At 43.0% G+C, this 14,200-nt stretch overlaps 1 protein-coding gene across 5 annotated transcripts in view; it reads right to left on the bottom strand.

Annotated features, from left to right (window-relative positions):
• Positions 1–12,505: 12,505 nt before the first annotated feature.
• LAPTM4B (lysosomal protein transmembrane 4 beta) overlaps positions 12,506–14,200 on the bottom strand; it is a 67,561-nt gene continuing 65,866 nt past the window's right edge. For all 5 annotated transcript variants that reach the window (XM_057736058.1, XM_057736059.1, XM_057736057.1 and 2 more), the window contains one exon: positions 12,506–13,735. Coding sequence is in view for 4 of the 5 variants with exons in the window: in XM_057736057.1 (XP_057592040.1) it covers positions 13,658–13,735 (78 nt within the window). In the remaining variant the exon portion in view is untranslated. The remainder of the gene's footprint in view (positions 13,736–14,200) is intronic.

Here is a 14,200-nt window from a genome sequence, read left to right as displayed (position 1 = left end):
AGGGATGCACAAGCCAGGATTGGTCAGTGGCAGGGAAAGGGCCTGGCACTGCCACTCAACCAGCTCTGCCTGTTTCCTGGGCAGCTGGGGGGAGTGGGGTCTATACAACAGGCTAGGACATCTCCTAATAATTGCTCCAAAATTCTAACCCCAAACCATTAACTCAACCACTCAGTTCAGGTTTTAACAAGCTATGGGGGAGAGGCAGCAGAACTAATGTGTTCCAAAACGTCTGGTGCCAGGGTCTGATCATTTAAGTCCTCTTGGCCACCTTTACTCCCAACCATCACTCCTATTTGATGATAGAGTTGGTTTCTGGAATATGAGTAAAAACTTTGCACAAAATCAAAATTTCAGGAAGGCTCCAGGTGGGTAATTAAAATTCTAGCCATAAGGCAAAGGGTCAATATACTCAAGCCATCAGGCAACTCGGTGGTATCATAGTGCCAAGAAAGAATCTTGGATTCATGTTCCCTTACCCTGGACCTTAGGCCCACTGGGCACTCTTGGCTGCCTGCACAGATCAGAAATAGTTTCTTTGTACATCTTTGGGAGGAGGTAGGTGGAGGTCAGAAAGCAGAGGAAAGTCTTCAGGAAATGTTTGGTCTCTGAAGTCTTGCATCCCACAAATGAAAATTCTTCCTGAGTATGGGCCAGTGAAAATCCCCTAGGAGGTGGGGAAGTTGAGTTACAGTTTATGGAAACTTACAGTTTAAATTTGTTGCCTTATTCCAAGACACCAGTATGATCCAGTAATTTACCAGGAAAACAGTAGGAATTCCAAAATGCTTCCAAATTTTAATAAATTGTAATTTAGTAGTAACAGATTTCAGTGATTCTGGTGTATGCCAACTAAGATGGATGTTTTTCCCCGGGGAGTTCTATCAGAATTCTTCAGGAGAGGAAATCTCTGTACAAAGCATGCCTGGGGCCAAGTCAAATAGGTCAATCCAAGAGTTGTTCACCTTGTGGAATGATCTTCAGGTCTGCCAGGAAAAAAAAAAAAAAAGCAAAAGTGAGTTTAGTATTCTGAAATATCAAGTCAGAAAAAACAATGGCTTAGTTTCCCAGTTATCTTCAGGGTGAATGCAAGTTGATAATAATAAAGGCTTCTGGGGAAAGCCCAAATTTGCCTTTTCTGCCAGAGGCCTTGCTACTGGCTTAATGCAGAGAACTTTATTCAGAAAAAGTATGGGGTTATGATTTCCTGTTCTCATGCGGGGCTCTCACCCAAGCAGACAAGAAGGAGGGTGTGTAGTATCTCAGATTTAATGAGTTAGAATCCATAACTGTTTAAAGTACTTACACCTTGGTAGCTATACTGGGTTCAACTCACTTCTCTGTCTCTGCAGGGGGTCTATTGTGGAGCAAGGATGGGGGTGGGTTGGGGGTGGGGAGCCATTTGACCCAGGCCTCACATTCATGAATAGCCTCAAATATAGACCTTGGCCCTAAGTATTCATTTGTTCCTTTTAAACATTAGAACTTTTTGTTTTGTTTTGTTTTGTTTTGCATTAGAATCCTTCCTAGAGGGCAGATTAAAATGAGACTCTATCAAACAGAAGAGGACCAGAATATAACGAAAACAAAGAGCAGACAGCTTGACTTACAGAACTCGTAGCCTAAAATAAATCTTGTGCTAAATTTTTTTTCTTTGAAAATAGAAACATCACTTTTATTGACAAGATAGGGCCACAACAGGTAGCTCCACAGAACACAAATGAGAAGGAATCTAAAATTGCAATGTCACCTCACTCGCACTGTGTTTTTCTAGGTGACTGATGATGTTTGAGTCCCGTGTAAACTGTTGGAGCTCATCCCCGTCCCACTCAAGCAGAAGGGCAGGATGTCTCACCTGGGAGAGGAGCTATCACTCCTTTGGGCCACCTGCCAATTGGTCAGAGCAGGAGATAAGGTAGAGAGGGGAGCACTGCAAAGCGGTGGCTGGATTTCTACTCCAGCCTTGGGTAAGGAACCCTCTTACCTGGGGCAGTGCTTCCTTCCAGATGCCCCATCAACGTGGACAGCTGCTTCCGTGTCGGAGGGTCCCCTTGAGGACATGCTGGCTGATAGCACCATCACCTCAAGTGAAATGATTTCTAAATAAACATATCATCCCACCTTGGAAAGAGAACTCAAATGTTTTTATGTGATCTTGAATTTGGAGTATGAGCTCCCGAGGGCAGGGACCAGGCCTATGCCATGTTGTGGAAGAGACTGGACTGCTATGGCTTTAAGCCTGGAGTTTAGAGTGGTTTTTGTGGAATCAGGCTGATGAGGCTACTTATCAAGAATGAGATAATAGGATGGAGTGGGGAGCCTTAAACCTGGGCAAGATGGAGTGGAAATCTGACTCGTTTTTCTTGGATATTGACAACGCTGAAACATTGCCTGTCTCCCTGGAGACTAGTTTCCACTTTTGAAGTAGAGGATGGACCTGCTATGTGTGGAAGCATCACTCAGCAACACAGCTGCTTCTTTCCTCCCGAAGCCCAGGAATTGGCACAGAGAGATCTGCTATCAGAAGCCAATAGCCTCATTCCTGTGACACTCAGCTAACTGCCTTCTCGCCATGCCATTACTGAGTCACTGTCTGCATGTGTTGCCTGGTGTCAAATCAGATTGCAAGATACTTGGGCAATGAGTATGTGTATCTGTCCTATAAAGTCCTCCAGCATGCTGGCAGAGCTCAGTAAACTCAAGAATAACAAAAATATCAGAAGTCAGGACTTTTCCACGTTCTCTCTTGCTGAAGAAAATAACTGGAACATGGTTATTACTGGGGTCCAACAGAAGGGGAAATACTACAGATGGTCCAGCGGAAAGAATAAGGAATAAGGCAATGAATTGCTGAGAGCCACAATAAATCATAAGATGGAGAAAAATAAGATGTAATGCAATAAAGTGAACAATTTTTTTGTTGGTAGAGCACTCTCTGAAAAGAAGCAATGGAAATGTCTTGACTCATTTAAAACAAGAATTGACAAAACAATTCCTAAGTACAGAAAGTGCCAGAACATTACAGGCTACATATACGCTATCTGTGAACAAAAAGATGTTGAAAAGGAGATGCAATAACCAAAATGAAAGAGCTGCAAGTTTCTTTTAGTTAGAGCAAAAGTTTTAAGACATCTCAGCATCTCTGGCCAGGCCTAATGAGAAGGTGTGGACCAACAGTGCTTCACCAATAGCTCCAGACTATCCATGGAGCAGATAATATGTCAGAATAATTTTTGAAAATCAATCAATGTAATACACCATATCAACAGAATGAAAGACCAAAATCACATGATCTCCTAGATAGATGCAGAAAAAGCACTTGACAAAATTCAACACTCCTTCATGATAGAAACACATGACAAACTAGAAGTATAAGGGGACTTCTTCAATCTAATAAAGAGCATCTGCAAAAAACCCACAACTAACATCATCTTGAAAGCTTTTCCTCTAGAGTCAGGAACAAGACAAGGATGTGCTCTCTCACCACTTCTATTCAACACTATGTTAGAAGCTCTAGCCAAGGCAAGAAAATGAAATAAAAGGCATTCAGATTGGAAAGAAAGAAGTAAGACTCTCTCTCTCTATTTGCAGAAGACATGATCTGGTAGGTTGAAATCCTAAGGAATTTACTAAAAAAGTATTAGAACTAAGAAAGTAGTTCAGCAAGGCTGCAGAATACAAGATCAACAGACAAAAATCAATTGTATTTCTATACAATCTGAAAATGAGATTATGAAAACAATTCCATTCAAAATAGCATCAAGGACTTCCCTATGGTGCAGCAGTTAAGAATCCGCCTGCCAATGCAGGGGACATGGGTTCTATCCCTCATCCGGGAAGATCCCACATGCCCCGGAGCAACTAAGCCCGTGCACCACAACTACTGAGCCTGTGCTCTAGAGCCCGTGAGCCACAACTATTGAGCCCATGTGCCTAGAGCCTGTGCTCCACAACAAGAGAAGCCACTGCAATGAGAAGCCCCTGCTCACCAGAACTAGAGAAAGCCTGCTCCCAGCAAGAAAGACCCAACACAGCCAAAAATGAAATAAATTAATTTAAAAAAAAAGATTAAAAGGAAAATAGCATCAAAAAGAATGTCACTTAGCAAAGGATTTAACAAAAGAAGTACAAAACCTGTACTCCAAAAACTACAAAACACTGTTGAAAGAAATCAAAGGAGATCTAAATAAATGGGAGGACATTCCATATTCATGCAGTGAAAGATTTGATATTGTTAAGATGGCAATACTCCCTTAACTCATCTACAGAATCAACACAATTCCTATCAAAATCCTGGCTTCTTTACAGAAATTAACAAGCTGATGCTAAAGTTCATATAGAAATTCAAGGGACCCAGAGGAGTCAAAATAATCTTGAAAAAGAACAAAGTTGGAGGATCCACATTTCCTAATTTTAAAACTTACTACAAAGCTGCAGTAATCAAACTAATGTAGTACCAGGCTTCCCTGGTGGTCCAGTGGTTAAGACTCCGTGCTTCCAGTGAGAGGGGCACAGGTTCAATCCCTGGTAGGGAAAGTTCCACATGCTGTGCAGCATGGCTAATAATAATAATAATATAATATCTGCATAAAGATAGACACAAAATTAAATGAACTAGAATTGAGAGTTCAAAAATAAGCCCTCACATTTACAGTTAATTGATTTTCAACAAAGGTGCCAAGACCATTCAATGGGGGAAAGAATTTCAGTTGGTGCTGGAACAACTGGATAGCCACATGGACAAGAATTAAGTTGGACCCTTACCTCATACCACATAAAAAACTAATTCAAAATGGATCAAAGAGGGACTTTGCTGGTGACACAGTGACTAAGAATCTGCCTGCCAATGCAAGGGACACGGGTTCAATCCCTGGTCCAGAAAGATCCTACATGCCGCGGAGCAACTAGGCCCGTGTGCCACAACTACTGAGCCCGCATGCTGCAACTACCGAAGCCCTCGTGCCTAGAGCCCGTGTTCCACAACAAAAGAAGCCACTGCACTGAGAGGCCTGCACACCACAACAAAGAGTAGCCCCCAATCACCACAACTAGAAAAAACCTGCGTGTAGCAACAAAGACCCAACGCAGCCAAAAAGAAAAAAAAAAAGGATCAAAGAGGTAAATGTAAGAGCTAAAGCTATTAACCTCTTAGAAGAAAACATAGAAGTAAATCTTCATGACCATAATTATATCAGGCAGTGGTTTCTTGGATATGACTTCCAAAGCACATATGACAAAAGAAAAATAGTTAAATTGCAGTTGATCAGAATTAAAAACTTTGGGGCTTCAATGGACACCATCAAGAAAAGACAAAAAGTAGAACAGGGGAAATTTTTTGCAAATCATAGGCTGATAAGAGACTCATATTTAGAATATATAAAGGACCCTTACAATTCAATAATTTAAAAATTAATAAATGGACAAAGTTTCTGAATAGACATTTCTCCAAAGAAGATGTTCACGTGGTCAATAAGCAAGTGAAAAGATGCTCAACATCATTTGCCATCAGAGAAATGCAAATCAAAGCCACAAAACACCCACTAGGATGGCTATAATAAAAAGGTGAACAAAAACAAGCGTTGGCATGGATGCGGAGAAATTGGAACCCTTGTAACATTACTGGTGAAAATGTAAAATGGAGCAGCCACTGTGGGAAACAATTTGGCAGCTTCTCAAAAAGTTAAGCATACAGTTATGTGACCCAGCAATTCTGTTCCTAGGTATGTACCCAAGAGAAATGAAAACATATGTCTACACAAAAACTTGTACACAAATGTTCATAGCAGCATTGTTCATAATAGCCAAAAAGTGGAAACAACTTTCTTGTGCACCAGCTGATGAGTGGATAAGTAAAATGGAACATTATTTGGCAATAAACAGGAACGAAATGCTGATATGTGTTACAAAAATGGATACATTTAGAAAACTGAATTGCTAAGTGAGAGTCTGTAATCAAAAACTGCATGCTGTATGATTTCATATCCAGAACAGGGAAATCTGTCAAGACAGAAAGTAAAGTAGTGGTTTCCTTGAGCTGAGAAGGTTGGGGGGAGAAGAAGGAGTGACTATTCATGGGTGTGGAGTTTCTTTGGGGGGTAACGAAAATGTTCTAAAATTGATTGTGGTGATGGTTGCATGACTGTGAATAATATTAAGAACCATTAAATCATACAGTTCTATGGCATGTGGATTAGAGCTTAATAAAGTTTTGGTGTGTGGGAAGAGGGCAGGTTTTAATTTTGAGCCCTCATGCAAACAATGTTTAGTCTCTTTTTGAATCAGACTGCTCCTCTTCCTTGTTAGTTAGCACACCTTTCTTGGAATGCTCTCCTTCCTGGAACCAGGTCTCTCACACATGGGCAGGAAGGGCTTCTTGCCCCATTCCTCAGCTTCCACAAGTTCCACACACCTTTTCTGGAGTTTGCACTCGTCCTCTGATTCCTCTTTCCACTGCAGGACTTACCTGCTGGTGGGTACTTCTGGATTAGTGTCTGTGGTCCCTGCCACAGAGAAATGGGCAAAGTTCTACTGAACTCTGAGATACTTTGAATCTTGAGATACTTCTGTAAAGGCTGAAAGACAACCATGCTTTATCACCCATAGCCTTTCAGGGGTTTTGTTTTAATCTGAAGTGCCCAGGAAGTGGAAGAACACATCAGCTGTGCTTCAATCGCATGTTGGCTGTTCAGAATTTTCCCTCACATCCCCAAGTCCTCAGAGGTCCGGAGGGTCTCGGGTTTGGTCATTGATTGTTTTAACAATCCATGGATCTACTAGGAAAGGAAAAAGAGAAAGTTCGAGGGAGAGGCACATCTCACGATTTAATTTTTCATTCAGAGCCCTACTGAATTAAGCTCACACAAAAGGAGCTTGATCACAAGAATAGAGCTAAGAATGCCACTTCGTTTCGATTGCAAATTGCAGCAGACCATCAGCTAGCCCCTCATCTTAGCTGTCCTTTAATCTTTCTTCAGAGATCAATACTTCTGTTACCTGCTGCTGGGTTTTGTCCATCACCTTTACAACTTCGAGAAGTCGAAACGCCCCCCACCCCAACCCCACAGTGAACACGCTGGTAGGGTCTGGTTTGTTCCCTTGCATGGTCTACAAGGGTCTAGGAGATTTTTTTTCCCCCAGTGGTCTCTTCTGGGAAAAGGAGTGTCTGTGGAGCTTGAGCTCTACTGAGTTATTGTTAAGAATTTGTCACAATCACCGTGGGTGGGATTACAAGTTTTTTTAAAAAGTAAATCTACTTTATTTATTTATTTATTGGCTGCATTGCGTCTTTGTTGCTGTGCATGGTCTTCCTCTAGTTGCAGTGAGTGGGGGCTACTCTTCACTGAGGTGCATGGGCTTCTCATTGCAGCAGCTTCTCTTGTTTCAGAGCACAGGCTCTAGGCACACCGGCTCAGTAGTTGTGCCACTCGGGCTTAGTTGCTCATTGGCATGTGGGATCTTCCCGGACCAGGGATCAAGCCTGTATCCCCTCCATCGGCAGGTGGATTCTTAACTACTGCACCACCAGGTAAATCCGGTTACAAGTTGTTTTCATTCCTCTCATGCTTATTTTATTCTTACTCTAATAACTATTTTCGAGTTCCTTCTATTTGCCAAACAAGTGTCAGGTGCTGGGGACAGAACACTGAGGAACACAAGACACAGCTTCCGTCTGCGTTTCTTATCTATTGGGAGACTACAGAAGAGAAAAGTGACAGGAACCAGAGTGTAAAATGCGCCTTGATTGGGATGCTATGGCATGCTATGCTATGGGAGAACATAAAATGAATCCCTTCCAGACGAGTGGGTCATAGAAAGCTTACAGAAGGAAGTGATTTTCAAGATGAGACCCAAAGGATGAGTTATTGGCTTTGTTTTCTATTTTCTCTTGCAAATACGTTACTTATGTAATTTTTTATTTTTGTTTTTAAATTTTTTTATTATTATTTTGGCTACACCACGAGGCTTACAGGATCTTAGTTCCCTGGCCAAGAACTGAACCCAGGCCACTGCAGTGAAAGCGCTGACTACTAATCACCTGACCGCCAGGAAACCCCCTTATGTAATTTTTTTAAAACCCACAAGTTTATAATGTTTCCTGCTGCCCGAGTCAGACCTGGATTCACTACTAAGATGGTTAAGGAAGCTGGTTCTCAGGAACACAGATGATTTAGTGCAGTAACCTCACAGGGCGGAAGAAAGCGTACAGCTGCACGGGAGAGGGCTGCTCTATTCTGCTTGTCTGGTAGGTGTGAAAACGGACACCATGAGACAGGCTTTCTGGGGCAGGGGCAGGAGAGTCCCAAGACCCTAACTGTTCCTCCAAGATTATGCAGATACATTACACCACTGTTCTACTCACTTATGATTCGTGAAACCTTACTATACAAAATCTTCTTGAACCAGTGCAGTTTAAAATGGTGCCTAATTTCCTCAAAAGAAAATTGCTCCCTTAAAACAATTAACCCCTCTAAAAGGCCCACCTCAGTTGATTTTTCTTCCTACCTGAATACATTTTTTATAATAAGAATTAAAAGCTGACGTTTGCAGAACATGTTTCAGCCTAATTAAATAGAAAATTGACAGCTTTACTTGTATGATACAAACCTCAAGTAAAAAAATCCACCCTAAGTTTACAAAGTTCACACGGCTTTACAGGACTTGCTTTCCTTCTTGGGATGTATTCATTCTAGGTAGTAGAAATCAATCTTGTTAGTAAGAACTGAGAGGTTAGTTACAGACTTTTGAGATTCTAGATGTACAGAACTACATTCTAGAATTCTGCACCTGCACGTTAGGGACGGAATTCTAGATGACTCGAAGATATGAAATACCTACTTAGATGGACTCAGTTGGCATCTAAGTCCTGGCTCTGCCACTTTTTGTGGAAACTTGGGATCGGTTTTGTTCCTTTAAAAGTCTCAGTTTCTTGGGACTTCCCTGGTGGTCCAGTGGTTATGAATCTGCTTTCCAATGCAGGCGACACGGGTTTCATCCCTGGTCAGGGAACTAAGATCCCACATGCCTCAGGGCAACTAAGTCCGTGCGCCACAACTACTGAGGCTGTGCACCACAACTACAGAGCCCACATGCTCTGGAGCCTGAGCGCCACAACTAGAGAGAAGCCTGTGTGTCACAACAAAGAGCTCGTGCCCTGCAGTGAAAAGACCCTGCGCAGCCAAAAGCCACACCTAAGACCTGACGCAGCCAAAACTAAATATAAAAAAAAAATAAAATAAAAATCTCAGTTTCTTCACCTGTAAAATGGAGATAAAGAGTTAATATGTGTAAAGTGCTTAGCAGCATGGCTGGCACATAGAAAGGGTTCAGCGAATAGTAAATATCATTCTGCAGGATAAAAAGGTAGAAGCCACAGGTCTGGGGACTGATTAGATACAGGGAGAGAGAGAAAGGGACAGGTAAAGAGGCCCTATGATCTCAAGTTTGGGTGACTGGAATGATGGGGAGGCCACTAGCAGATACAGGGGTCCCAGGAGCAGATCTGGGGGGAGGGGCAACAATGCTGCATCTTGGGCACGATGAGTATGAAGTGTCAGCAGGTCATCAAGATGGGGAAGACTGGGAATACTGATAAAAGCAGGGTTAGAGTTTCCATTGTTATTTATTGAAGGGGACTATATGCAGGAAACAAAGATGTAATTAAAAAGACCTAACATTGAAAGAGCTGAAGATAGATCTTGTGAAAGTAAAATAGTGAAATAAAGATACATTTGTTTAGCTAAAATGAATACTGGGAGAAAAGTGACATCACACAAAGGACACCACACTGGGTTGGAGGGGTGGCCCCACCACACAAGACACAGTGTCCTCTGTGCTGTGTGGGTCACAGAGAGAACAGACCCAATGTTCCGTCTCCCCAGAGCCGTTTCCTCAGGTGGAGAGCACACGTGGGAGCCTCATCAGCTCTTGAAAAGGTCTAGATCGGATGCTCCAAATTTCGGGTCCCCGGAATCCAGGACCTGTTGTTGCATATGGCTTTCCACAGTGGCAACTGTCATGCCACAGCACTGAGCTGTGACCAGCAGAAAATCTGAGAGAAATTTCGCTCAACCCCTCGAGGCTGGCTAATTATGCCCAGTCTACCTGGGGTCACACAGTTCCTCTCCAAATTCTTTATTGCAGCCATATACCCTGGACATCTTAAGAGGTTCCCATCTTAATAAGTTTACTTATTAAGTAAAAACATGTTTTGTTTGTACTGTTAATGGCTTTTTAAAAAGTATGTGTTAAATTTTTTTTCAAGTTTTTAAAAATTTTATTTATTTTTGGCTTCATCAGGTCTCAGTGTGGCACGCAGGCTCCAGATCACGTGGGCTCTGTAGTTGCAGCAGGCAGGCTCTCTAATTGAGGTGCAGGGGCTCAGTAGTTGTGACATGCAGGCTTAGTTGCCCCACAGCATGGGGGATCTTAGTTCCCCGACCAGGGATTGAACCCACGTCCCTGCATTGGAAAGTGGATTCTTAACCACTTGACCTCCAGGGAAGTCCCTATGTGTTTAGTTTTAGATGGGATAAAATAAATAAAACTTTAGCCCATTGAGCCAAACTCGTCATTCTGAAGCAGCAGCTGTTTTTGCTAATTAGGGTCATATTGATGGGTGTAGAGAGCTAAGACTTTTGCTTTGATGTTAAGTTCTTCTCGTTTGGCCAAGCAACAGCTTCTCTCTTCTGCTGTCTCCGTACACAAGTCAGCGGTAGGGATGCGTGGACTTCTGGGCAGAAGGCTGCACATCGGGCTGGCTTCCATATACCAGTCACTTGGCAGAAAACTTGGCCAGCATGCAAAAACGCTATAAGTGAATTCCATGGGTGTGGAGACATCCTTGCAATGACTCCTTTTTCCTTCCCTTTTAGAACATGAACGTGAGCTGCAAAAAACTCATGTTACACAGCAGCAGGCACCACTTCCGGTATTGAAATGGCTCCATTTACGCTGGCAGTCCTTTGGCATGAGTTACACCTGCCCTCTTCCCTCCAGAACACAGGAGGCTGCCTACATGACCAGCAGCAATATTATTTAATATTTAGGTTGGTTTCCAGACTGGCTGCAAAAGCTAACATATCTTCTTTTTAAATGGAAAGTGTTTTTATAGTCTCATCGGTTTTCCTCTATCACAAAATTTCACAAAATCCTGTTTGCACAGCAGGATTTTTTCTCTAATGATGACAATTTCAAATACAATACATCCCCTCTATGGAGAAAACTTTAATGGTTACAGTCTCTAAAAATGGTCTATTGAGAACATTACTTGAGAAGTACTGTTGATTAATGAACTGAGGGTGGAGAGACAAACAATGAGGTGTGGTTCAGTTAAGCAGTCAAACTAACGTTTGGGGCCAGAAGAAAGTTTAAAATAGGATTTTGGGGGGTCAAGATGAAAAACCCCAAGCAGTTCTCATCAGTCAAGTGACCAGGAAGTATACAGGCACAAAAGCAATGGAGGTAATGACTGTTCTTGTTTCTCTGTAGACAACAACATAGAAGAAAGGAGCAGGATATTAAAGTGGGGTTTAAAATACATTTAAAAGAGAGGTATATATCTAGCACTGAGAAAAGGACACAGCGAACTGCTGGGCGTGCACTGGAGGCTCATTTTAATGCAAGCATCACAACCTCTCCATAGTGGAGACAGGAAGACAATTCCATACTTTGTGGAGCTAAGTACAGGGGCAGCTTTGGAGCTCAGCCTGGGTCGTTACATCAGGAAAGCCCAGCAGCATCAGCACCTGTGGGGTCTGAAGTGACACCCTGTTGTCTGTGGTGCTGTGAGTGTCACGTGAACAAGATCCTCTCTGAGAACCCTACGTAGAGTCTCAAAACCAGCACTTTTCTCCACTTGACCATGTGCCACTTTGCATATTGTAAAAAATTCTTAGGCAAAGCACTGGGAAATCATGGGGAGTAACATGCAAATAACTGTGATTTCCTATGTGCCTTTCACAGGGATCAGTGAAACCATCTGACAGGCTTCTCCATCCCTAACAACCCTTCATGTGTTAATCTTATGGGTACAAAACTTCAAGGAACAATTTCTGAGGTTGAGTTTAAAAAGACTACTAATGAGATATGCTAAAAGAAATGACTGAGGCGGATTCTCAGGGATAAAAATCACCCTCCTCACCCCTTATTCTTTTCCACATTTCCGAATTATCTGAAATACCTGTTCAGGAACAAGACAAAACCGCTCTTATTTTAATTTCCCTCGGAACATAGTAAAATCTGCTTACTAAAAGTGCACTGTGGACAGAAAGCAATCACATTCGAAGCAGCTGAGCTGGCAGAGCTTGGCAGAGGTGGGGTTAGGAATGCTGGAAGCTTGTGTCTGTTCTCCATTTCTCTTGGCCTAAGATGCTCTGATTTTATCAGCACTGAAACTTTAAAAAACACGTATGTGTGAGACAAGCCATAAAAGCTCCTCCTTAGGCCAAATCATGTGTGTCTAACGGAGCCCAACATGGGCAAGAAAGGTTCCCAGGCGCAATCACCAGAGTAAAAAGGGGTTTTCTTGGATGTGGGCAAATTTCACTTTAATTGCAAATACCTTCATTTACAGCACATTCAATAGTGAACAGGAGAACAGTGGCTTCTGGACATATGAATATATAAAAGTCCCTTGACATTCAGATCGTCAAGATAAGGGCATTTCACAAGGAAAGCACCCCCACCCCGACCTTCCATTTTTCTGAAGACCATTTTACATTCATTTTAAAAGATGACGTGGCATACTCAGAAGTTCAAAGTAGTCGGGTGTGCCTTGCAGGAAGAGAAGAAAACCTTTTTTTCACACTGTTGGGTAAATACATGTCAGCAATTACACGTGACACAGGTTGATAGATGTCCTCCCTGAGTCAGCCTTGGGCAGAACACTTAGTGAAAGGGGGCTCTGGGCAGGGATGGGAAACCGGGAGAGAGGGAGAACCCGATACCACGCAGCACCAAGCCAATCAGTTCCCCTCTAACACGCCACGATGTGACCCCAGACATGGGTGTATAAGAGCCGCCACCGGGGTGGTGACTGACTGTCTTCACTGCCAGAGACTGACAAAGGGTCTCCATTTAGCCCATGGACAAAAATCCTTGACCAGCAAACTCAAATTATCACTGAATTTAAATCATAAAGGATCTAAGGAAATTCTTGTTTTTATTTATGTATATATGGACTCCTTATACAATGAACATTCCTCATCTCCTAAGGGTTTGTTCTAGTAACCGGAATGGCCTAAGAAAAGTATTGTGTAACTGTGATTTTATTTTACACTTTCAAAAGAGAAAGGAGGGAAGGGAGAGAAAAGTGTCACAAATTCTTCAACTCTGGGGCTCAGCACGTACAACAGACTCCTTGGACAAAAGGTTCATCCAGATGGTTGGGTAGTTTCAACGCCGATTTCAACGCTGAGGGAAGACGAGGCGAGCCCACCCCACCCCACAGAAAGAACTCTACAGTTACTCTACAGTAGTGCTCTAGCAAAAGCATAGGTTTCAAGCGACAGAGAGTTTCAACTTAACATCTAAAATGTTAAACTGTAGCATTTCAGCAACAAAGAAGCTCAGGCGTTCATCTCAGAAGAAAAATTAAAGAACTATGGCTATGATGTGTGAAAGTCAAGCTGTGGCTCCCAGCTACGCCGCACTTCCAGGCTTAGGCAGACACGTAAGGGGGCGGCGGCTCCTTGGCAGCACCGTTCACGGTGGCTTCATCGTACGGGGGTAACAGCACCTGGGAAGAAGCAAAGACAGGTTCGTGTTTAAAGGTGGGCACACGTTCCCCTGAGCTCTAATTTTAATTGAACTTGTCCCATAACCTGTACTAATATTAATTTTCCAGCAAGTGGCTGGACTTTGACGAGAGACTTTCTGAATCCTTAAGAAGCAAAGCGAAGAGACTTTTGGCCCTTTCCAAACCCTGTACCTGGATGTCATGGTGCGGGCGGGTGGGGGGTGGTGGCGGTGGGTGATGCCTGTAGTGTGGAGGCAGAGGGCTCTGTCTCCAGGACAAGCAAGGAGGCGGTGGAGGCTCTGAAGAGGAAATAAGGCTCCTGGGTGAGGTGTACGTGCAGGGCAGGTACCTGACTGACCAAGCGGCCCCTCATGGTTAAGACCTGGGCAGTGGAGTGGGGCTTCAGTATCAACCTGGACTCAAAGCGGGGCTTAGCCACATCTGATCAGCACTGCCACGGGTAAG

The sequence above is a fragment of the Hippopotamus amphibius genome, chromosome 5 (assembly GCF_030028045.1).
Source record: "Hippopotamus amphibius kiboko isolate mHipAmp2 chromosome 5, mHipAmp2.hap2, whole genome shotgun sequence".
Classification (NCBI taxonomy): Eukaryota; Metazoa; Chordata; class Mammalia; order Artiodactyla; family Hippopotamidae; genus Hippopotamus; species Hippopotamus amphibius.
Note: the sequence above shows the minus strand (reverse complement) of the source record. Positions and strands in the feature narration are given on the sequence as shown.